The 26,822-nt window shown below is 37.9% G+C and overlaps 1 protein-coding gene and 1 long non-coding RNA gene across 2 annotated transcripts; both read left to right on the forward strand.

Moving 5' to 3' along the window:
• Positions 1-1,216: 1,216 nt before the first annotated feature.
• Positions 1,217-26,128, forward strand: LOC146544781 (uncharacterized). The gene is made up of 2 exons (XR_014882652.1): positions 1,217-1,472; positions 7,310-26,128. It is a non-coding gene; the product is annotated as an uncharacterized LOC146544781 (long non-coding RNA).
• Positions 1,997-4,695, forward strand: LOC146544782 (uncharacterized). Its single transcript, XM_085221589.1, has one exon. The coding sequence runs from the start codon at positions 2,023-2,025 to the stop codon at positions 3,904-3,906; it is 1,884 nt and encodes a 627-aa protein (XP_085077715.1). The 5' UTR covers positions 1,997-2,022; the 3' UTR covers positions 3,907-4,695.
• Positions 26,129-26,822: the final 694 nt, after the last annotated feature.

The following is a 26,822-nucleotide window of genomic DNA, read 5'->3' on the forward strand; positions in this document are numbered from 1 at the left end:
CCCCCAGGGGTCTGTGCTGGGTCCGGTCTTGTTCAACATCTTCATCAATGACCATGATGAAGGGATAGTGGCCACCCTCAGCAAGTTTTCTGATGATACGAAGTTGGGAGGATTGGCTGACACGCCTGAAGGCTGTGCTGCCATTCAGCGAGACCTGGACAGGCTGGAGAGCTGGGCAGTAAGAAACCGGATGAGGTTCAACACAAGCAAGTGTAGGGTCTTACACCTAGGGAGGAATAATTGCATGCACCAATACAGGCTGGGGGATGAGCTGCTGGAGAGGAGCTCTGCAGAGAGGGACCTGGGCATCCTGGTGGACGACAGGTTGGCCATGAGCCAGCAGTGTGCCCTCGTGGCCAAAAAGGCCAATGGCATTCTGGGGTGCATTAAGAAGAGCGTGTCCAGCAGGTCGAGGGAGGTGATCCTCCCCCTCTACTCTGCCCTGGTAAGGCCTCATCTGGAGTACTGTGTCCAGTTCTGGGCTTCCCAGTACAAAAAAGACAGGGATCACTTGGAAAGAGTCCAGTGGAGGGCCACAAAGATGGTGAAGGGCCTGGAGCATCTACCCTGTGAAGAAAGGCTAAGTGAACTGGGTCTGTTTAGCCTTGAGAAAAGAAGACTGAGAGGGGACCTGATCCAGGTTTATAACTATCTGAGGTGTGGCGGCCATAGTGGTGAGGCCAGTCTCTTTTCAGTGGTACGTGGAGACAGGATGAGGGGAAACGGACATAAGCTGCAGCATAGGAAGTTTCGCATGAATGTGAGTAAGAACTTCTTTACGGTAAAAGTGACGGAGCACTGGAACAGGCTGCCCAGGGAGGTTGTGGAGACTCCTTCTCTGAGATATTCAAGTCTCGCCTGGACGCCTACCTGTGCGACCTGGTGTAGGGAACCTGCTTTGGCAGGGGGGTTGATCTCGATGATCTCTAGAGGTCCCTTCCAACCCCTACAATTCTGTGATTCTATGATTCAAGTACTGGAAGGCCAGAATGTGGTCTCCCTGGAGCCTTGTCTTCTCCTACTCCCTCAATTATTCTTCATAGGCGAGGTGTTCCAGCCTCTCCCAGATCATCTTAGTAGTCCTCCCCTGGACTCACTACGAGAGCTCCATGTCCTTCCTGTACTGGGGGACCCAGACCTGGATGCAGTACTGCAGATGGGGCCTCACAAGAGCCGAGTAGAGGGGGACAATCACCTCCCTCTCCCTGCTGGCAAGCCCTTTTTTAATGCAGCCCAGAACACATCTGTCATGGTTTTATATTTTTTTTTTTGTGTTTTGGTTTGGTTCTCAGTATTCCGCATCAATACATCATGTAGTATACTGGGAGTTAAAGTGTTAATGCTCCAATTCCAGGCACCTATCCCTATACGTTACAGAAGTCATGTGATCTGGCCCTTCCGGGTGGGGCGGTCTCTTACTGCCTGGCAGTGGGTGCTGGAGGGTGCTTTCCTGGCCGTTCCAAGCTTTTCAGGTTTGAATCGGTATCGGGAACTCTCTCTCTCTCTCTCTCTCCTGTTTTATTTGATTTATTAGTCTCAATTTCAATCAGATTGTATTATATTGTGTTATCTTGCATTCCGATATCATAATTAGTAAAATAAGTTTTCCTCCATAGATTGTTGCCGCTGTTTTTTTGTTTTCCTCCCTTCCTTCCCATTTTGTGGGCTGGGAAGGGGAGGGCAGGGGCCTACCGCCCCCCTGTCACGGGTGTAGATTGATCTCGTTAACTCCGTGACAGATTTTGGTGGAGAATGCGGGCATAGTTCTATTTCTTAGCTTTTAGAACGAATCTCTCTCTCTGCTTTTAGAGAGCTTCGTTAGGGAGCATTATCAGTAGTTTAGGTTTCTGTGCTGGAAAACTTGACCTTGAAAGACTAGGCGTGCTGCCAGTGTTCTGGGATATTTGTAAACTTTGAGCACTGCTCAGTCTGGGTAGTGCCTTTTTCTTTTTTTTTTTTCCTTTTTCCTCCTTCTTCTTGTCAGTTTCAATTCATTAACCCCTTTTTTAATAGACACCAGCAATGAACCCACTTTTCATTGTGGGGGTGTTGAGTAAAGGCTTACAAACCGTCATGTTACTCTCAACCTATTGGCAAATTGTCAAGGCCATAATTACTTGTTGTGGAATTATGTTCATATATAACTACTTAAGGGCATTGACGGAGACACCTGCATGGTACCTGTATGCAATGTGGTATGGTCTGAATTTTGACATTCACATCCCAGATGGAATGGCTAATTTTACAAACAGCACAACGTTCAGACCAGTCTCCAGGCTTCCTTATCGGTTTGTCAGACGGTTTTCGAATTCTGAATTAATACTCATGGGCGCGCTATTGTTTTCCTGGATTGTGATTATATTCCTTTACAAAGGGAAGGAGTCTCCTCCAGAACCAGAGAGTGCTGACTGGCAGGGAATATGGAGAGGTTTAGGAAAGATCTTAAAAGCAAGGGGACCCGCAGTGTCATGGGATTTTACACTTGAACATCTGTGGGATCCTGAGAAACTAAGTCAGTATTTGAGTCAGGGACAGCGCGGCTTACATAACTCTAAGGAGGTACAACTTATTTGGGGTTTGGCTTGTGCTTACCGCGCCCTATATAATACTATTCTGGAGAGAGAGAGTTTCCGAGCTGAGGTTCAGGCCAAAGTGGAGAATCTCCAAGTCAAATCTGATCAGTTACAAGAGACACAAGAGACACCAGTAACAATATCAGTTGCTCCTGTGGAAGGCAAGAAATGGAAACGAGTGTCCACGCGTCTAGAACGGAAAAAAGAAGAAGCGGAGGAGGAGGAGGAGGAAGATCCAGGCGAGGGGCCCTCCTCAGAACCACCACCATCGCGAAAAGCAAAAGGAAAAACTAAGAGACATGCAGAAGAGACTGATGATGAGGACATCCTTATTACTACTCGTCGGCCCCTGAAGATGACTGAAATCCAAGGTTCAAGAAAGGAGTTCACACGGGGCCCGAATGAAACTATTGTTTCCTGGTTGGTTCGTTGTTGGGACCGTGGGGCCAATAGCTTGTTTCTAGATGGTAATGAAGCTCGCCAACTAGGAGCCATTGCCAGAGACCCAGCTATTGACCGAGGAATTGGTCGATGTTTGGATGAGTCTGCCTCCCTTTGGGAACGAGTGCTAATAGCCGTGAAAGAAAGGTATCGCTTCAAAGACGGCTTGAAGCCTGTGATGAAAAGATGGGATACAGTTGAAAAGGGTATCCAGTACTTGAGGGAAATGGCTGTGGTGGAAATGCTGTTCGACCCTAACTTTGTTCCTAACCACCCACGACAAGAACGCGATCCTGAGAGAGTGAGGACGACGCCTGAGATATGGCAGAGACTCATAACAACAGCACCAGACAGATATGCCGGTACACTACTGTCAGCTAATGACAGATACCGGGAACAAGAGAGAATACCCTTAGTTTTTGAATTGATTCTTACGCTCCAAAACTACGAACAACAGCTACCCCCAACTCACGCTTCCATTGCTGCCATCTCACAAGTAACGAACCAACTGAATGAAATGCAGGAGCAAATATCTCAACTGATTAATCGTGACAAACCTGTGCCAGTATCAGAAGTGCCCAGTGAAGATCAGGATAATCAAAAGAGTCTACTGAAGGAGCTGATCAAACTAATGCGAATCCTAACTAACGACGATGAACCTCCCTATTCATGGGCACCATCAAAAATCTCAGCTATTAAAGGCAAACGCTTTCCGGCTCCAGTGAGGAACAATACATCGCGAATTGCCTTGTGGCGTTACCTACGTGACCATGGAGAAGACATGAGAAAATGGCACGACCAAGCTACTCCTGTACTACGAGCACGGGTGAAAGAATTACAAAGCAGATCAATCACCAGTGCAGTTGCTCCACTTATCACAGGTAATGAATAGAGAGGCCCTGCCCTCAGCCAGGGGGGGGAAAGGGATAATCGAGTGTATTGGACTGTGTGGATTCGATGGCCTGGCACGTCAGAACCACTGAAATATAAGGCACTGGTGGATACTGGTGCACAGTGCACTCTGATGCCCTCGAGTCATGAAGGGACAGAATCAATCCATATTTCCGGGGTGACTGGAGGCTCTCAAGAATTGACTGTGTTGGAGGCTGAGATAAGCCTCACTGGTAAGGACTGGCAAAAACATCCTATTGTAACTGGCCCAGGGGCTCCATGTATACTAGGTATCGATTACCTCAGAAGGGGGCATTTCAAGGATCCTAAGGGGTATCGGTGGGCCTTTGGGATAGCTGCTGTGGACACAGACAACATTAAGCAGCTGTCTGTTTTGCCTGGCCTATCAGAAGATCCGTCTGTTGTGGGGTTGCTGCAAGTAAAAGAGCAACAGATACCAATTGCCACAAAAACGGTGCACAGACGGCAGTACCGCACCAACAGGGATTCCTTGCTCCCCATTCATAAGTTGATTCGTCAATTAGAGGATCAGGGAGTGATCAGCAAAACTCACTCACCCTTTAACAGCCCCATATGGCCAGTACGTAAAGCCAGTGGAGAATGGAGACTGACGGTGGACTACCGTGGCCTGAATGAAGTCACACCCCCACTGAGTGCTGCTGTGCCGGACATGTTAGAGCTCCAATATGAACTAGAGTCAAAGGCAGCCAAATGGTATGCCACCATTGACATTGCTAATGCCTTCTTTTCCATTCCTTTGGCTAAAGAATGTAGGCCACAGTTTGCTTTCACATGGAGGGGCGTTCAGTATACTTGGAACCGTTTGCCCCAGGGGTGGAAACACAGCCCAACCATTTGCCATGGGTTGATTCAAACTGTATTGGAACAAGGCAGTGCTCCTGAGCACCTGCAGTACATTGATGATATCGTTGTGTGGGGCAATACAGCAGAAGAAGTCTTCACGAAAGGAGAGCGAATAATCCAAATTCTTCTGTGTGCTGGTTTTGCTATTAAGCGGAGCAAAGTAAAGGACCTGCTCAGGAGATTCAGTTCCTAGGTATAAAGTGGCAAGATGGCCGTCGTCACATCCCAACAGATGTGATTGACAAAATCAGTGCCATGTCTCCACCCACTAATAAGAAAGAGACACAATCGTTCCTGGGCGTAGTGGGTTTTTGGAGAATGCATGTTCCAAACTACAGCCTCATTGTAAGTCCCCTTTATCATGTGACGCGAATGAAGAATGAGTTTACATGGGGCCCGGAGCAGCAGCAGGCTTTTGAACAGATTAAACAGGAAATAGCCCGTGCCGTGGCCCTAGGGCCAGTACGAATGGGACAGGGTATAAAGAACATCCTCTACACTGCTGCTGGAGAGAAAGGTCCCACTTGGAGTTTGTGGCAGAGAGCCTCAGGAGAGACCCGAGGCCGACCCCTGGGATTCTGGAGTCGAGCTTACAGGGGGTCAGAAGAGGGCTACACTCCAACTGAAAAGGAGATCTTAGCCGCGTATGAGGGGGTTCGGGCTGCTTCTGAAGTAATCGGTACTGAAACGCAGCTTCTTCTGGCACCTCGGCTGCCAGTGCTGAACTGGATGTTTAAGGGAAAGGGTTCCTCCACCCATCATGCTACTGATGCCACTTGGAGTAAGTGGATTGCGCTGATTACGCAGCGAGCGCGGATGGGGAATCTCAACCGTCCAGGAATCCTAGAGGTGATCATGGACTGGCCTGAGGGCAAAAAGTTTGGAACATCACCAGGAGAAGAAGTAGCACGTGCAAAAGAGGCCCCACCATACAATGAACTACCAGAAAATGAAAAGAAATATGCTCTGTTCACAGATGGATCATGTCGTATTGTGGGAAAGCATCGCAGATGGAAAGCCGCTGTGTGGAGCCCCACACGACAAGTTGCAGAGGCCACTGAAGGAAAAGGAGAATCGAGCCAATTTGCAGAGGTAAAGGCTGTCCAGCTGGCCTTGGATGTTGCTGAACGGGAGAGGTGGCCAATGCTTTATCTTTACACTGACTCATGGATGGTGGCAAATGCTCTATGGGGATGGTTACAGCAGTGGGAGCAAAATAACTGGCAAAGAAAGAGTAAACCTATTTGGGCGGCTGAATTGTGGAAAGATATTGCCGCCCGAACAAAGAATATGGTTGTAAAGGTGCGCCATGTAGATGCTCATGTGCCCAAGAGTCGGGCTACTGAAGAACAGCAAAATAACCATCAGGTAGACCAAGCTGCCAAAATTGAGGTGGCCCAAATAGACCTGGACTGGCAGAACAAGGGTGAATTATTTTTAGCTCGATGGGCCCATGAGACCTCGGGTCATCAAGGGAGAGATGCAACACATAAATGGGCTAGAGACCGAGGGGTGGACTTAACTATGGACGCTATTGCACAGGTTATTCATGATTGTGAAACATGTGCCATAATCAAACAAGCCAAAAGGATGAAACCACACTGGGGGGAAGGGCGATGGCTAAAGTATAAATACGGAGAGGCATGGCAGGTTGATTATATCACCTTGCCACGATCTCGCAGTGGTAAATGTTATGTGCTTACTATGGTGGAGGCAACAACTGGGTGGCTTGAAACCTATGCAGTACCCCATGCTACCGCCCGAAATACCATATTAGGTCTTGAGAAACAAGTCCTGTGGCGACATGGTACCCCAGAAAGAATTGAGTCAGATAATGGGACTCATTTTAAAAATTCTCTTGTAAATACTTGGGCCAAAGATCATGGCATTGAGTGGATTTACCATATTCCCTACCATGCACCAGCCTCTGGTAAAATTGAACGATACAATGGGTTGTTAAAAACTATGCTGAAAGCAATGGGAGGCGGTACATTTAAACACTGGGAGAAGCATTTGGCAGAAGCCACCTGGTTAGTCAATACCAGAGGATCTATCAATCGTGATGGTCCTACCCAATCCAGCTCCCTACTTACTGTAGACGGAGATAAAGTCCCTGTTGTACATGTAAAGAACATGTTGGGAAAAGCAGTTTGGGTTCTTCCAGCTACTGGAAAGGGCAACCCACTCCGTGGTACTGTTTTTGCCCAAGGACCTGGGACCACTTGGTGGGTAATGCAAAAAAACGGGGATGTTCAATGTGTACCACAAGGAAACTTGATGCTAGGGGAGTGCAGTCGATAATTCTATGTATATGTATATAGACGTGTGTGTAATGCATTTTAATCATCTTTTTCGCTTATATATGTATATAAATTAAGCATGATGTAGTGATGTAGAATAAGGGGTGGAATGTCATGGTTTTATATTTTTTTTTTTGTGTTTTGGTTTGGTTCTCAGTATTCCGCATCAATACATCATGTAGTATACTGGGAGTTAAAGTGTTAATGCTCCAATTCCAGGCACCTATCCCTATACGTTACAGAAGTCATGGGATCTGGCCCTTCCGGGTGGGGCGGTCTCTTACTGCCTGGCAGTGGGTGCTGGAGGGTGCTTTCCTGGCCGTTCCAAGCTTTTCAGGTTTGAATCGGTATCGGGAACTCTCTCTCTCTCTCTCTCTCCTGTTTTATTTGATTTATTAGTCTCAATTTCAATCAGATTGTATTATATTGTGTTATCTTGCATTCCGATATCGTAATTAGTAAAATAAGTTTTCCTCCATAGATTGTTGCTGCTGTTTTTTTGTTTTCCTCCCTTCCTTCCCATTTTGTGGGCTGGGAAGGGGAGGACAGGGGCCTACCGCCCCCCTGTCACGGGTGTAGATTGATCTCGTTAACTCCGTGACAACATCCCAGCCTGTAAGTCACAGCTTTGAAAAGAACAGGGCTGAAGAACCCCTCAAGAGGAATTATGACAGTGCTATGATGGGTAAAATGCATTTTATGCTTAATTTCAGATTTGGGGAGCACAGACTATAAAGGAGGAGTGGATCTGAAAACATGCTAGATTGTTCATGCATTTTGGTGGAGGCTGTAAAAATTGGGGTTGCAGGAGAACCTAAGTGTCAGAGCCAGTTCTGTGCTTGATCATGAGCTGCCATGTCACTCATTCCATTAAAAGGACAGCTTTTAGAAACTTATACATTTGATAAACTTAGGGAGGTGTGGCATTGTTCCACTTTTTTGTCCTGATATAATTTGTAAAAGATTTTCCTCTACTACTAATACTTTCTCATTGCTTAACTACGAAATTACACTTCATAAGTGCTTTTAGACTTTCTGTCTGCATTAATACGGTTCACAGACTCATCTCCAATGTTTCACTTTCTAAGACTAGACTTTCTTTTGGGACATAATGTTTGAGTAATGGAGAATTTGAAATTAACCTCTTTATTTCTTCAAAAGCTTTTCCTTGTATTTATGTCCATTCCCATGTGATGGCTCTATATATTAATTGGCTCAAAGGCTCATTGTTTTAATCACAAGTAATTACGAAATTCCATCACTATTCCAAAGATACCTTGACTGCCATATTTATGGGACAGAGAATCACAGACAATCTTTATGATTTTTTCATATCATAGTTTAGTTGTTGGTGGTCTTTTTTCTTTTTCTTTTTCTTTTTCTTTTTTCTTTTTCTTTTTTCTTTTTTCTTTTTTCTTTTTTCTTTTTTTCTTTTTTCTTTTTTCTTTTTTCTTTTTTCTTTTTTCTTTTTTCTTTTTTCTTTTTTTTTTTTGTCAGTGTGACACATGAATCTTTCTTTTATGAAGCCAAATTCAGTGCAGTTTCAAGCTTACCAGATTCTGCTTGATATTTTTCTCCCTGAGTTAACTTCAGTTTCTGCTCATGACCTCTTCACATTGCCTTGTTCACAAGTAATGAGAATGTCAGCAATTATTTGTGTAACAGTCAGGCAGACTTTCTTGACCTCAATTTAATTTTGGTCAAGTGATCTCTTACATGCCTAGTGTTTTTAACTACACAGAACTAGTCAGTACTTAGTACAAAAATAATTAGTTAGCTTGGTAAAATGTCCTTCTTGTGCAGTGGATCAGCACGTATTTTTTTCCTGATTTTTTTTTTTTTTTCACTTTTTACCTCTTTGTAAAATTTCATAAGTACTCTAATTTCTTATAATTAAGTAAGATTTTCCACTTAATTTTTCAAAGATGCTCATTATTTATGTAATACTATTTTAATATTATTTTAGGCCTCATTGCAGACTTTTTATTTCTTTATATAAGGAATGGAATTGCACATGAAGCCTAACTTTTACCTACAAGTTTATTTCTTAAACATGAATCTGTGTTTGAAGTATCCTCAAATGCTTTGGATTTATGATATAGGAATGTTCTAATCAATGCATTTTCTGTTCCCTTTGAACTGTTTTTATGTATGTATCCTGAGGCTCATGTATTTTTATTGCATGTCAGTATGTTTCTATCTTCCTTCACTTAAATTATAAGGATTACACTGTTGCATTTGCAGTCTGTCCAAAATTCAAGTTTTTTTCACTCTTATAATAATATGCATTAGGTACATATAGTTGACCTATGTACATATTTTTGTCTAACACTGATTTTATACTTCTAATTTTAATATACAAAACACTTTCTCTTAATTTTTATTACGTTATTGTAGAATTACAAGTTGATTTCCTTATCTACTTACATTTCAGGTAAATTTTCTCTTTCAGATTTTCCTTATTTACTAAAGAACTATTTATTTATAGAGAAGACCTGAGATGCAGACTTAATCTGCGTCAAATGTATACATGTATTCTTCCAATAGGTACTGCTCATGACTAAGAGGGCTTTCAAAATGACACAGATTGAAAAATTCTTAGTAAATATTACAGGTTTATATAGCTTGATGTTACTGAGTACTCGTACAGTTATGCATAGCAAGTGGAAGAGATTTTATAATTTATAAAATGACTACAATTTGGATAGAAAATCTTTAATGTGATTGTATTTTCTTGTTTCAGTCCGAGTTTTCTTGATTTTAACTGTCAAAAACTTTGCACTCAAAATGGTGTTTTTAAATACAAGGCTACAGTTATATTGTAGGAAGGTCCTTAAAGGATACACATTCAAACAAATTCCTGTGCAAATTGAGTGTTTTTAAGAAATCTGTTGTGCTAACTTCAGGAGAAATGTTCTTTTTGTTGTATTTTGCTCTATTTCATTTATTCTGTTATGTATGTAATATATTCATGTGGAGATTTGGGGAGGGTGGATAGCACCAAACTGTCATACTCCTGTGGGGATCATATTTGGCTTCGGTCAAATAAACTTGAATAAAATTAGTCAATTTCTTCATTGCAGAAATGGTTTTGAAGGCTGGGTGATATTACTGATGTTAATATTCACAAGAATTTACTTGGATTGCATCAACAAATAACAAAAAAATTAAGTATAATAGAGAAAGCTTTAGATTTGCTAGATCCAACTGTATTTCATGGGTGTTAGATTTGAATTGCACCTACAAATCACAAATTTTAGAAATGTGCAAGGTAAAATTTTTGCTGCACATTGCTATTAAGCATGCCAAAATGTTCTCTTAGGTGTTCTGTATGGATATCATTTTAAATCCCTGTGACTAATGCTTCACCAATCCAAGTGCATTTCCCCCACTGCATAAGAAGAACTTCACACATATTTATGGCAAGCATTACAAAATTATTATCACTTTGATACATAAAATCCAAGACTCTAATCATAGAATCATAGCATCTTTTGAGTTGGAACGGACATGTGGAGCTAGATCAGGTTACTCAGAGCCACATCCATCCTGACCTTGGAAGTCTCCAAGAACAGGGCTTCCACCATCTCTCTGGGCAACATGTTTCAGTGCTTCACTACACTTATTGTTAAAGATTTCTTCCTCTTACCCAATCTAAACTTCCTCTCTTTATTTTGAAACCATTTCCCCTTGTCTTATCACAACAGAACCTGCTAAAAAGTCTGTCCCCTTTTTTCTTATAGCTCCCCTTTAGATACTGAAAGGCCGCTTTTGGAACCTTCTCTTCTCCAGGCTAAACATACCCAGCTCAGACGCAGCTCTCTCAGCCTGTCTTTTCAGGGGAGATGTTCTTCCCTTGGGTCATTTTTGTGGCCCTTCTCTGGATATGCTCTAACAAGTCCCTGTCTCTTCTGTACTGAGGACTCCACGTCTAAATGCAATACTCTGGATGAGATCTCACCTGCACAGAATCTCTCAATTTCAATTTTCGATACAATTTAAAATCTTGCACAATCCCTACTGTAGGTAGAGAAGTATAGAAAAGTAACGAAGGAGAGAAATACAAATGATCACCTCTCTCAGCCTGCTGGCCATACTTCTTTTGTTGCATCCCAGGATATGGCTGACTTTCTGGGCTACAAGGGCACATTTCTGGCTCACATCCAGCTTGTCATCCTCCAGTACCCCCAAGTTCTTTTTGGCAGGGCTGGTAATGTAATGTAATATATCTGCTAGAGAAAAATGTACATCATCAGTGAACTAGGAAAAGGTTGATGATAGTAATAATAATCCATTGGCTTTTTCATATAGTTCAATTAACTGCACTTCCAAGAAATCTTCCCCTAGCACAACTGAAGATCATTCCCTCTCATTCTGTCACTAGTTACATGGGAGAAGAGACCAACATCCACTTCACTGCAACCTTATTTCAGAGAGCTGTAGAGCATGATAGCACTCCCTGAACCTCCACTTCCCCAGACTAAGCAATACTTGTCCCGTAACTAGTCTGACTCTTAAAGACTGAAGTAAAGAAGATATGAGAACCTTAGCATTTTTCTCATCCTCGATGGTAATGTCCTCCTCCATACTCTATAAAAGATGGAGATTCACTTTGGTCCTCCTCAAGTTGCCTGTCCTTTCTTCCAGAGCTGATTTTTTTTTTTTTTTTCCCTGACTTTTTTTCCCAGAGTCTAAGCAAAAGTTCCCTATTCAGTCACATTGGTCTTCTTCCCAGCCAGCTCATCTTATGGCACATAGGGACAGTCTATTCCTATGCATTTAAGACTCCTTCTTGAGGAACGTTCACCCCTTCTGGACAACCTTACTATTCAAGATTCCCTACCAGTATCTTAAATAGTTCAAATTTTGCCCTTCAAAGTTCTTAGGCAGCAGTTTTCTTGACTGTTCTTTCGACTTCAACAAGAAAGAAGAACCCTATCATTTCATTGTAACTATGCTCAAGACAGCTTCTGACCACTATATCTCCCACAGGTAAACAGCAGGTCTAGCAGGACATTTCCCTGGTAGGATCCCTTAACCAGCTGTTTCAGGCACTTATATTCCAACCATTCCAGGACACTCCTAGTGCTTCCAGTCTGCTGTATTGTTGTTTCCAGTCTGCTGTACTGTATTTTCAGCAACTGTTGGATAAGTTGAAGTCCCACATGCGAACAAGAGCTAGTGATTGTGTGACTTCTGCTAGCTACTTATAAAACGCTTCATCTTTCTCTTCATTCTCATTGGTGGTCTGTAACAGACTCCTACTAGGGCGTCAGCCCTGTTGGCTTTCATCTTATCATTACTCATAAGGACTTAAACTTATCATTCCGAGCACTGATCTCTGCAACATCAAAACACTCCCTAACATAGAGAGTCACTGCCCCTCCTTCCTTGCCTATCCCATCTAAAGAGCTTATAGCTCTCCATTACAGCACTCCAGTCATGAGAGTGACCCCACTGTATTTTGGTGATGGTGATTAAATCATAATTTTCCTGCTTTACTGTGGCTTCTAGCTCTTCCTACTTGTTACACGTGCTGTGTGCATTGGCATAGATGCTCTTCAGCTGGCATATTGGTCTCACCTCTAGCTCTGGCATGCTGTCCTTAGGGTCATCTATAACAAGCCTGATTTTATCTTCTTGCTCCTTCATACTTAATTTTGAAAAGGAGAGTAGAAGTGAAAAAAAAACAGAATATAGAGAAAGGCCTAAGAATCTATTAAAAACTGCTTCCTCAAATGTTTGGCAGGAGAAAGAGCTTGTCTGTGATGATCCCAGTAAGAAAAGCACTCAGTCTGGAAAAGATCATTTAAAATGTTATTTGTCAGAGCTGATACTGTGAGGAAATTAAGAAGAGTATGGTTCATCTCTAGATGATGGCAACCTGGATTTATGCAGCATCAAATGACCCTCTAATCCACATGTAACATACCATGCAGACTCTGTCTCTATTATAAGACTTTCTTACAAGAAAACACTCTTTCATGATTACTCTCTTGTCCAGATGTTCATGAGTAAGTTTCTCATCGCGTTTCATAGTAAAGATAAGGACACACACTTAGTGTAATCATTGGCACAAATCACGAGCTGCCTGCTGCTCCTCTGCTACAAGGAGACAGCTGAGGTTAGCCTGTAGCTAGCAGGGCAGCACAGCCTAAAGGCCTTTTTGAGCCTCCTCAGGTTAACTATTATGTGGATCAATAATTCCTTGATGTACAATAGTCTACTGCTCAATTGGTCAATTGGTCACCATGTTAATGCTATCGTCCTTTTTTCTCTCTAAAGTATTTTATTTGCAATCTATTTTTATCTCTGCTAATTTCTTGAGAACTTTTTAATTTCTTGTAATAATTACTATTGCTGTATATTTATTTATTTATTTATTGTAATGGGCCATAATAATTTTAATAATTGCCATCATAATCGGAAGTATTTCTTGCATCAGTTGCTGGCAGAAGCGTAGACTCTATTGACATCTTAAAATTTGTTTCTTTCACTGTATCAGTGGAATATTTAAGTCCTCATGGTTCTCATAATGCATCTATAGTTGTCTCAGGAAAAGCCTGTTACTTCAGCGCCTTTATAATTAAATTTACTTTCCTTTTTCTATCAGCATTCAGAACTGAATGGACCTCTTAGCAATATCATTGGTGAATTTTACAATCAAGAGAACTGCTAAAGCTGTATTTTCTAATCTTTTTTACACAGTCATACTAGTATTTTTGCCAGAGCTCTCAAAAGAATTCTGTAGCTTTTAAAAGTAATTTTCTTCCATACTTCCCTTTTTAAAATAAAATAAAATATAATTAGGATTAGAAAATTTAGAAACAGAGAAGTGAGAAACCTGAGGACCTAGATCAGAGACATTTACATCACTGGATGTAAATGCACTCCATAACATTTCTGTACATTAAAAATTCCCTGAAAACAAACAGTCAAGAGTACAAGATAAAAATTGCTAAAATATATGTATAAATGTGATGTGAGAACTATGTGTGTGACTTCAGTGGACTTCCATTTCAAATGAAAAAATGAAACATATTATCTGTATTTTTTATTTTTGATTTCAGGTGTTCATTTGTATTTCTTTCCTTCATTACTTTTCTATACTTCTCTTATCTCATTTAAGGTAGACTTACAGTGGGGACTGTGCAATATTTTGAAGTGTATCCAAAATGGAAATTGAGAGATTGCTGGCTGCTTCAAGGAGTTTCTCTCCTCTTGAGGGGAACCTACAGTCCGTAACTTTACTTTCTACTTTAAAGATTTCTGACAACTGACATTGAATCTTGACAGAGCTGGATGGCTCAGCATATAGCTCACATTAAGTCCAGACAGGATTTAGGAACTGTTTGTTCCTCTGCCTAACTCCCCAGATAGATTTCAGTCTACAGGGTTTTCTAAGATTGTGCCAAAGCACACCATATGTGACAAATTTTCTGCAAAATACAGTGATGATTCTGCTCTCTTCTGAAAGCAGAAAAAAAAGTTTTCCTTTTATTATTGAATTACTGTTGTACTCAAGTGTTTTAGCCTACATTCCAGTACATACAGCCCTGCCATTACTAGTAACAGACCACAGGCTTTGCACTGTTTCTAAAAAGCTTCAGGTTGCCTTGCCTTGCCTTGCCTTGCCCTGCCTTCCCTTCCTCTCCTTACCCTGCCCTATCCCACTATACTTTACCCTACTCTACCCTTCTTTATTAGTTTTTAAGCTTCTAAATTAAAAGAAAAAAAAATATCTTTCAGTTATTTTATAATTTTATAATGTTAATAATATTTTAACTGGACTAACCATTTTAGCTGTTGTACACTTAAAACTTTAAATGGATTAATAAATTCCTGGCATCCTATAGAGCGATTGTTCCCATTTTTGCAGATAAGTTTCTGAGGGTTTGTATTCTCAAAGTAGGATACATAGATATGTTTTCTTCTCCGTCTGTAAGATTTATAACTCTTCTTATAACTTATTCTATATTACAAAGAAGACTATCATTCTACAATTCTGAGATTTCATTCTGTGCCTTCATGTGTCTGGCTGTTATTTAAAGTTCTATCTAATCCAGTCTCATTTTACATAAAGTTAATTTTGAGATACTTGTTTATTCTCAGTTTATTTCGATGCAAAAAGGATTCAAATTCCCATGAGTAAAATAACCTAAGTTTTGTTTGTTTGTTTTTTTTTTATTTTTTACCGCTTTCTTTACTGACAGGAGTGACAAAATACTACTTTCTTCTTTTGGCTTGTGAGTTTCCTTCTATTTTCAGGCCAAAAGAAATTCGGATATAAGCTGTAGATGACATTTAATACAAAATCTTTTAGATCATATATAGATCATATGAAAAAGTATTTAAAATAGAGAAATTTATTAGAAAACCATATGATGAAATCAGTATGTACGTCTATCTCTGCATCTCTCTTCCCAACATAAACAGATACATATAAAAATCCTTTTTGCCAGATATTTCTCAAAAAAAAATCAACCCCAAACTATTCTCTCTGGTGTTACAGTTATTACAGAAGACACTGCCCTTAAATTGAATATCATATCTCAAAAAATATTTTGAAGTGTTGATCAGAAAACTAAGAGAGAAATACAATTGGACCACTTTGAAACTTAATTTCTATGAATGTCATAATAAACTGCCACTTCAAAATTCTTGTCCAGCTCAAACCTATACTTGTTTTAGTACACAAAGGGTATGGTAGTATGCAACTTCATTATCAGTTTTACCTTTGTATATTCAATTATTTTGTTTTCTCACAATAACAGTTCAAATGTGTTATCCTTGATAAGGTATGTTTTGTTTACAGACAGAGCTGTAGCCTGCACCTTGGCAAAGAAGTTTCATTTTTGTCTTCATGCTTTCTAAACCATTATTTCCCTTATATTGTTCCTTTTTGAGGTAGTGAGGTACAATTAAACATAGACGCTGGAGAGTGTAGTAGTAGTTATTTTTAGTGTTATTTGACTTGCACCACTGCTATTTTTTCAGCCCTAACCAACAAACAAAGTGATCTCATGAAGATGGTAGCATTTTGATGTATTAGTACTACTGGTAGTAGTCATTATGTTATCTAATTTTCCTTAGTTAAAATCATCTTTTAATGTTTTTCTTTTTTTTTTCTTCTTTTTTTTTTTTTTTTTTTAATTTTTCTTTTCTTCCAGGCCTTCACGAAAAGAAATTACAAGAATTATCTAATCAATGTTTATCAAAACTGCTAAGTCATAGTTTCTTTCCAAGTACCCTATGTCTCAGATTATATTCTTAAAAAAATTAAAAAAATAAAATAAAATACTGTGCTGAAGGATGTTTCAATCTGTTTTTTGAACACATACAAGAATTCCCTGCAGGTTATATCTTCCACATTATTTTCCTTTCACTAGTTATGGAGAACCTTTTACCTTTCCTCTTTTACCTCTTTGATCTAATGTGATTTCTGGCAGAGTCCTTAAACTCAATAATTCAGCATTAGATTACTTTTACTTTTTTCTCCTTTCTTTATCCTAGCATTTTTCTTTCTGTCCAACTCCATGCATGCACTGCAGAATGGTTTTGATGCACCTGTATTATAAAACAACATTGTATATCTTTGCAAACTTTGTAGAAGTCTATGATTGGGATTCCTGAGATAAAATCATCAGTGATATTAGCTTGGAGCCAAACATGATTCTAAAAAACAACTCTGGCTTGGTGATGGATATATGGTATTGATGTCCAGAATGAAATGAACTATACTATGCATATAATTTGCATATTATTTTATTACCCACTATTATTCAGAACACTTCTTACTATCCTGGAAAAGGCTGTTGCTGAAGTTTATTATGTGAAAACGCACAACTGTCTTGACAGTAGAAAAAAAAGAGTAAATCTGCCTGTAATCAAGCATGAGTAACAAAGTTTAGGCTTAGGAGGTACATCGTCTAATTACTTTTAAGTATAATTTGTGTCTTGTTCATGAACATATTTTAGTTTGCCTTCTATTCAATGAAAATCAGATATAGCCCGAAGAATATTTGTATCCTTATGAGACATAGAAGAGATATACATAATATCTGAAGAACTGCATAAGAATTCAATATTATTCAAAGCTGTCACTGCATCTCCCAGAGATTTTTATTTACTTTGCAGTGAAGAAAAAGAGAGGATAAAATGTTCAAAATGCCATTAGAGAGAAAAGTGGTGCTAAGAACTGAGGGCCAGCTGTGGTGAGGATGTTGATACAATCAACTGCAATATATGTTTGAGAGAAAATTAAATGATAAACAAATACGGGGTTTCAGAATGTTAGTGAAGGAAAAAAGAGCTAACTGTCAAAAAGTTGCCAATTTTATTTTCCAATACAAACAATTTTGATATGTTCAGACATTGGTACAATAGCACAATGAGAATGTCAGAAACATTACCCAACAAAACAAGAGTTCTATGAATTAACTTAATATTCCGTGTCATTTCATATGAGCTGTACCTGTATGCAGTGCAAATAGAATGCCAGTTTTCTTAGAAACTCACTTCTCATTCCTTCTCAACAATAATTCATGGAATGCCAAAAGCTGCTCATTAACTGTCCCCTTAACAGGTAGATAGTATCAAAGGAAAACAGCTATTACATATACATCATCTACATCTTCTAAATAATAATTAGTAGGGTAACACGAGTTGTTAAATATTACAGTACAAAATTTTCTTATTAAGCCTCTTTTATTTTGCATGCACTGCTGATTACATCAAGATACTTAGAAACGTCTCAAAAGCATTCTCAGAATTGGCAGGAGTAATATCTTTACTTTTAAAAATATACTGAACAGGAAAGAACTCACAAGGACCATCAAATCCAACTCCCAGCTCCACACAGGACTACCCAAAATTCAAACCATATTTTTGAGATCATTGTCCAAGTGCTTCTTCTATTCCAGCAGGCTTGGTGCCATGATCACTGCCCTGGAGAGCCCATTCCAGTGCCAGACCACCCTCTTGGTAAAGAACTTTTTCTTAACATCTAACCTGATCTTTCCCTGACACAGATCCATACTGTTTCCTTGGGTTCTGAGAGCAGAAATTAGTGGTGCCCCTTCACTCCCTTAGAAGGAGCTGCAGGCCACCATAAGGCCTTCCCTCAGCCTCCTCTGCTCTAGGCTGAACAAATTCAGGGGCCTCAGTGATCCTTGTGATCTTGCACTCTACACCCTTCATCATCTTTGTAGTACTCCTTTGGCTGGTTTTGCTTTGGAGTTCTTTGTTCAAGAGAACCCTCAGATTAGATGGAATAAAAAATTTGCATTGTCTTTATTTTGTTCTTTCCTGTACAGTCACCTACCACTGTCTCATAAAGCATTTTATCGTAAAGCTTCCTTATGAGCTGACAAGAACTGCACAGTATTTTATTTATACTCTTACTTTCATTCTATAAGAAATTTCACACAGCAACACATTCATTATTTTGGAATAAAAAGCACAGAAGATGACGCTGATGTCTTAAAAATGCTTAAAGCATCACCAGATGTGGGATTCTTTGGTGAATAGCGAATGCAACAATTTGCTAAAAGGAAGGTTCATGCCACGTAATGTGGATATGACCTCTCAGCCTTGCATGCTTCAAGGACAAATTCTACTTTCTGCATTGACTGCATTTAAGAATATGTATTTAACCGTGAAGATTATTAATAGAAAGGTCTTCTGCATTTTTTTTTCTGTTTTGTGGTTGGAGATGGTCTTCTGCTTTCTTCATTATCACACTTGACTCTGTGCTATGTACTTTCACTCTGTGAACTATACATCAGACAAAGTGTGATATAGGGAAAGCTGTCTTGCTTTTCCAAGATTATGCAGCAATCTGATTATGGTTTTACTGACACTTTTAAAGATGTTATAGATGAGACACAATCTAATAGAAAAGTGTGAATGGATTCTGAAGCCAACCTCCTCTTTTTTTTGTCACTCATCTGAATACATCTTCCTTGTGAGTCTTTCAGTTTCACCATTAAGTTTCTGCTGGGAATTCTCAATTGCTTAAACGATATTACACTTACCAGGAAAGAAGCTGTCTAGACATCTCATAATATCTTGCATTTTTATGCCAGTGAATCAAAAAGTGCTGTATAAGCAAATAGAATAGTAACAGTTTAATATTATAGAGGAATCACATGAGCTTTCAAGTACAGCATTCTCTAAGATATATCATTTAGAATAAGGGATGTAAAATACCATCTAGTAATTAATTCAGTATGATTTAGCACGAGTCTACACATTATCATGGACAGGATGCAAATTGTTATAGCATTTGCACACATACAACTACGTAAAATATCATTACCCAGTTGACACTTTGTCCCAATCACAGAGCAGACTACACTGCCATCAGGGCATTTGCATGGTTTGTGTGAAATAATATATTTCTAGCAGCCCTCTAGATTCTCATGTCATATATGCAGTATTTTTTTGGTAGTTGAAGAGAAAGATGTTAGATTTTTTTTGGTGTAAATTCCTCACATCGGTTTGGAAAAAAAATATTACAGTTTCCTGTCCCACAGACAATATAAAAGATACATTCTAGAGAAATCTGGCAATATATTCTGTCAAACATTTCTTTTTTTGTATGTGCTCAAACACATGATCAGTAACCAGAGAATTTTAGGAGACAATTTACAGAATTGGAAATATGTGGCTGCAAGAAAACGAGGCTGACTGTAGACTCAAGCAGCTTAACAACCCAGAATCCCTTCAGTCCTTCCTTGACTCATCAAGGTCACAGTATGGCTCATGTCCAGCTCCTTGCAATGCTACCCTACACCAACAAGTAGGTCTCCAGAGTGAAAGTCACAGTGTAGCCTACATCCAGAAAGGTGCCCTATATACGGCAGCAGCTGTTCCCATTTAGAACTGCTCTCTGGAGGTGTACGTGCCCTACCTTGAAGGCCCCCATGATTCCCTGTGTCTGTTTCCTGGGGAACCATTAGCCCTCACTGGGCCCCAACACTCCTCTTCTCAGCTGCACAGAAACTGTGAAAATAAAATTCCTAACATATTAATGAACTGTTCAAAAAATTTAAATTGTCATCATCAGTTCTAATTATGCTGTTTCTAATTAACTAAACATTTTTAAAAATCCGCAATATTTTTGAGTTTTTTCAATATAAATTTCTGACTTTTTTTTTCTGGATGTTTTTTCTCATACAGTGTTTTTCATTTTTATTTATTCAACATTAATGAGAAAATAGTAATGTGGATGTATCCATGATTACATTCTAAATAGTAAATAGAATTATGTATTTTAAACTATAAAAAACTATAAATGTGATTTGAAGTTAATTAAAATATTCATTATGTTCCAAAGCTTGAAGGGTCTGTTTCCTTCCCAGATAAGCTGGTACAAATAGTAACAAGTAGGAGTAATCATAGGAGTTTGAAAATAACAGATTACTTAGTACCGTTTAATTATACAGGAAACTGTTAATTGTATTAAAGTGATTCTTGACCATTATTTATGACATTAAATAAAGTACAAAAAGAAAAAAAGAAAATTTCAAAATCGACTTGACATTAATTTTCAGATTTTCTTTCCAAAAGTTGTTTGTTTTGTTTTGTTTGTTTTCCTTCTCCCACAGCTTCTAAGAAGGGAGGGTTTTCAAAATGTAACATCAATAAACAGAAAAAAAACCAACAGGTTTTCTAACAGCTATAGGAAAAAATGACAATTTTTATTGTTCTAAGTATTCATGTGCATAGAATTGCATCACTTTTCCCAGACATCATTGTATTTTAATGGTAGGAGATAAAGATGGTCAGGTTCCAACTCTAGTTAAGGTAAGAAGAAATTGTTTTTGGTCATTCTAGCTTTGATATATCTCTCTTTATCTGTTCAAGGCAATTCTGTTTGTCTGCTTGCCATCAAATACATTACTTCAAGAAATTTCTACTATGTAACAATAGTATTACTGGTGCAATTCTTCATTTTTATTAGCCATAAGACTGCCAGACTATATAGCTTTCAAATAGGTTTTCTGTTAAGGGGAGGGGAAAGGAAAAACAAAACAAAACAAACAAAAAAACAAAACAAAACAAAAACTAAAAAGAAGAAATGCATCCCTATCTCAGTTATCTAGGTCCAGGAAAGTGGCCCCCAGTTAAATAAATGAATGTCCCCTAAAATGCCCAGTACCTTCAACTCATTTTAAAATGAGTCATATAGGCATTATTTTAGCCATTGGATTAGTATTGCTTCCTTGCACACTTCTGATATTAAAGTACTGGATCCCTCAACTGGTCATTGTAAAGGGGAATTTGCCTTTAATTTAGTTCTGTTCTTTTTTTCTTTTTTTTTTTTTTTAATTATTATTATTTTTTTTAATTCAAAATTGTATTCTTTATGTCATCTTTTACCTCCAATATTTCTATAAGTCTCTGAAATGGATTAATTGGTGTTATAATCTCATCACAAAAAATATTTTCAAAGAAAGAAAGGAGGAGAGAGCAATTAATCTTCTTCACAATTAATTAACCTCAGTTTAAATGGTAGAATTAATCAGAACTTTCCCTCAGGTACTTGGAGTTTGAAAGCTCTTTCTTCAATGAATTTTTTTCACCATCAGTGGTATGACAGAAAAATCATAGGATAAGAAAACAAGTTTAAAACTACTTCATTTCACACATTCTTTGGACATTAGCAATTTAGATGTTACAGTGACAGTGATAGTAATAGCAATATTTGCACCTTGCAACATTTTATTTCTTTAATGCTATCAGCAATTATATGCTTGGATATTGCAGTATACAATCTTTAAAGATAAAGCTTTATGATCTGAGAAATTAGATACTGTGGATGCAACCAGCAATCTAAATCTCATTGTATGAATTACTTTCACATCTGCTGTTAAGATACACTGAACTAAACACGAGAACCCTGCAATAGATTTATCAGTTTGCATGTTCTGCTGCTAGAGTAATGCTAGAACAATCTAAAGCATCTTTACATTTCATAGACACAGTTTAGAGCAGATGGTCACTGATCTATCTTCACTGTATGACTGAATCATAGCCATGTCAATGAGTGCTTTGGTTTTCCCATTTCCAGCACTAGAGTCTAACATTACACTTAGTAAATATAATTAGAAATTTCTCTCATTCTCACCAATGAAACAGGTATTTATTTCGATAAGCTAGATGGGAGAATGCCTGTAAGCTTATTTTGTAAGTTTGTTGGAAAAATTTAATGTTGTCATCATGAAATGAAACAACATGAGGCAAATGATCGCTTGTTAGATCAGATCTCTATACTCATTTACAATATGTGTGACAACAAGAAAGATCAGAATGAAGTTCTGCCCTTCGCTATATTTTCATTTTCTCCAACACTATTAGAAAAACCCAGTGTTTCTCAAAATGTGCTTCTCCTACTTAGGCAGTAGGAGAGGGATGGTGCTTTCAGGACTCCATTCTTTTCACCCACTAGCCAGATGAAATCAATTTGCATGTCATGCTGGTCCTTCCCCTCATATGGGAGATCTCCTCTCAGAAGTCTTCAGCATTGTGTTATATAAAAAGTGTCTTAAATTAATACCTCTCTCATATTGCCATTTTTTTCACCATTACTGAAGTAAGTGGCAACGGAGCCTTCTTTTCCACATTCTCAGTCTGTCTCAATAAACTATTTTCCTTTTTTTCCTACATTAGGATTTTTTTTTCTTTGAAGTTATGTGACAGCTTCAAAGAAAAATTCTCAAATTATCAAGTATTTCTATATGTTATCAAATGCATTATCAAATATACTCCTAACCGTGGAGTAGCCTTGTCATCTTGTGAAACAGAACTCAGTAAACCATGAAAAGAAGTGAGACCTTCAACATAGCCAATTATTCTGCTGTTTGATACCTTTTAATCAACAATAAATAAATAAATAAACATTTGTGGGCAATTTTTTTACATAGAAGAAAATCTCTTTTTTCACCCAGCCTCTTGTTGAACACTATTTTAATATCACCTTTCAGTTGTTAAGACATAGCAGTAACTGTATGCAACATAACTGTCTCAAATTATGTCAGACAAATATTTCTTGGTGTGTTTTCAGGATACTGTCATTTACTACACATTTGAGTTACTGGTTGTGAAAAGAAGCCAGGAGACAGGTTAAAGATATTGTGTTCATTTTGTAATTACTTTTTTTAGATCTTTGTTATATGAGGCTTAATTTCAGGTAAAAAGTAAGACACGAGAAAATCCATTTCCTTGGAAGTAAGAAATAATAAATAACGGAAAACATCACCACCAACAGACAACCAATCAAACAAGCAGAAAGAACACCTTTTCAATGAAGAATCCAGTTCAGAAGGAGGTATGTTTACCACTCCTATGTAAATTTGAATTACACCTTCCACATCCTCGTGTAATAACCTGCACACAGTCATCACTTTGAAATGTAGCTGTCTTGTATTTAAAACTGTTAAGTGCTTCTGTTCCTCTGATTTCATCACAGAAAGAGAATTTAAAAACTGGGAATGAGTCAATAATTTTATTCTGAGTAGAAGATAGAAAATTCATATATTTTTCTGAAGCTTTGACATTTGTACACAAATGTTTTTCAGTGATATGACACACAAGTACATTTTCAATGTCTGGAGTTTTGCTCTGTTGGAGTTTTAACAATGCAATTCCCCTGAAGAAACACTCTGCCAGTTGTATGAGTAATTATCACTGAACCTAAAATATTTTTCAGATATGGATGTTTTGATCACATTTTCCCTCCAAGAACCACTGAAATAAACAAAGTTTGCTTCGACTGCATTGTACGTTATGATAAAGACTATAAACTCATGTTCAATAGAAAACAAATGAAATTACCATTTGTCATCTAGCTAACTAGATCAATCTATGCCTGTGGCAGGGGGGCAGTAGGCCCCTGGGCCTCCCCAGCCCCACAGAATGGGAAGGGAAAAGGAAAAGGGATAGTGAGATGGGAGATGGGCTCAAGGAAGAAGAAAAAAACCAGCGGCAACGATCTATGGAGGAAAACTTATTTTACTAACTATGATATTGGAATGCAAGATAACACAATATAACACAATCTAATTGAAATTGAGACTAATAAATCAAATAAGATAGGAGAGAGAGAGTTCCTGAGACCAATTCAAACCTGAAAAGCTTGGAACGGCTAGGAAAGCACCCTCCAGCACCCACTGCAAAGCAGTAAGAGACCACCCCACCCAGAAGGGCCAGATCCCATGACTTCTGTAAATGTATAGGGATAGGTGCCTGGAATTGAAGCATTAACACTTTAACTCCCATTGCACTACATGATGTTATGATGCGGAATACTGAAAACCAAAAAATCATAAAACCATGACACCATTACAGTTAAAATGCTAATTTGACTTTTTAAGCTGGAAATACATGATTAATTTTAACTTTGGATACTGGTCTGCAGTATTTTCATTCTTACATAGTCAATGTAGAAAGTTGTTATATTTTAGCCTTAGAGTATACTGAATAGCAGAATTTAATAACTGAATTCTATTAGCATGAATCTAATTCATATGATTTTTTCCAGATGAATTCATTTGAAAAATGGTGTCCATTGAATATCGGAGCTAGTAAGATTTCTTTCTAAGCAGGTTGATTATATTAATGAGTGCTTTTTTTTCCCTTGAATGATTTCTTCAGATGGCATATCGAATTTGAGGAAACACCATGTAAAAAAGTGTTGCCTTTTTTTCTTTTTTTTTTTTCTTTTTAACCTCATATTGCCTGGGTATTTATACAGCTGACACAAATTAGAATCTATAATTCCTAGAATATATGTCAGCAAGTATTTAAATTGACCAAACAGTATAATTAGTGAAGTCTATATATGCTTGGATTTTAAAGTTTCTTTCACACTGTGAAAAGGGTATAGGTAGATATTCTGTGCGTTCTCTTCAGAAGATCAAATCTTATTGTTATTTTAAGCCATGAGATATATTTTTAGCTTCAGCATCACCTCTTAGCTTGAATCAATCTTTCAGAATATTTTCTGGAATGTATCATGTGAAACTTTTTTTTTGTTTACTTTATAATATCTCTGCTTCTCTTATTGTGCATAGGAATAACTGAATTCCATGGTTGCCAGCAATAGCAGAATTATGCTCAGGATGATAAACAACTTTTTCACAGAAATCTTTTTGTTTATTTTTGTAGGAAAGGGCTGATTTGTGAAACATGATAAGATATTGATTTTACAAAAAGTCTTTTCAATCTAAGATTTGCTGCAGTGGTTGAGGAATCATGCAGACGTAACCATATATACACTATCTAATCAGTCTTTTCCACAAGGTTCTGGCTTTGGTTGATTGGTTGGTTGGTTTGGTTTGGTTTTTACTTGAGTTGTTGCTAAAGTGCAGCTAGATCTCATATCTATTTAATGAATAGTGAAAGTCTCAGAAATCTCCTAAATGTGTCTCAGTATTCAAATGAGTAAGATCCATTCATACATGGAGTCAACACAGGAAAACTACATTCAGTTTTGTATGTGGATAAAGTAAGACTCTAAGGCCCTCTTCACTGTGATTGTCAGACACTGTGGAGTACAGTCTATCCTGTTTGTGTGTTATTTCCTAATGCAAAAGGAATGTAATTCCTATCTATAGGCTTGCACTTTCCCTTCTGGGAATCTGTCATGTTAGTATCAGCACTATACTTGCCTTCTTGCTGTTAACTGATATTTGAGTTTCATTGTATCTTTATCAGCATTTTTTTGAATTTGGACTTCAGTCATGGTCATGAGTATTAATAAAAAGGTTTATTTGAATTTTAAATGAAGTGATAGATACTCTTTTTAAATATTACTTATATCTTTGTTGCTTCATATCAGCTAGAGTGGGTTAAAATATTTCTGGCTAACCTTTTCTAATAATCCTTGAATTTCATTTTGAGGGTTGATAAATTTATGGAAAGATACAAGAAAATGTCAAACCACCTTAAAATTAATTTAATTGTTTTGATACTTTCTGCTGTATGTAAATTTGATTAAAGCAAAAGAATAAAGTAATCAGAATTTTTAAAAAATATGATAATTTATCTGTTTATATTTATGATACAAGCTTAGCTTCTAAGAGTTCATGTCAGAATGCATTCAACTGGAATGTAATTTATTTCAAACAATTTGAGATTGATGACTTATGGTGCGATTTTTGATTGGAAAGGCTCTGTGATGCATTATTCCTCTTTTTGTTTGCTTCCGTATGGTGTACTTTTATAATATGTACATTGTGAAGTTTTAGTAGAATTTGCAAGGATTTCTTCATGAAACTTGTTTTTCAGTATAAAATCTGTATATGAAAAATCAGTATATAATCTGTTTTAATTTCAGTGCTTTTCTATGTAGTCAATGAAATGTTAAGAAATATTTTCCATTTGGGGTGAAATTTTTTAATTTTAATTTCTACAAGTAGCCCACACAAAAGAAACTGTAGATTGGAACTATGTCACCAAATGTGTGAAGATGGATACTGTAAGTCCTATGCTGTTAGTTGTTCTCATATCCCTGTGCAATATTTGAAAGAAAACTTCTAAAAGTAATGGCTTTTATTTTGAAAGCAATAACTGTATTTGAAATATCAAAGTTAACTTGGGATAAGGAAAAGTTTTTCTGCAAACTTCTAATAGAATACCATATCAAAATTAGATAAAGACTATGTCTTCACCAAATCACACCATTTTGCTAGAGAAATATTGGAATCAGCTTAGTAGTTTCCTCACT

The sequence above is a fragment of the Meleagris gallopavo genome, chromosome 3, assembly GCF_905368555.1.
Source record: "Meleagris gallopavo chromosome 3, MGAL_WU_HG_1.1, whole genome shotgun sequence".
Classification (NCBI taxonomy): Eukaryota; Metazoa; Chordata; class Aves; order Galliformes; family Phasianidae; genus Meleagris; species Meleagris gallopavo.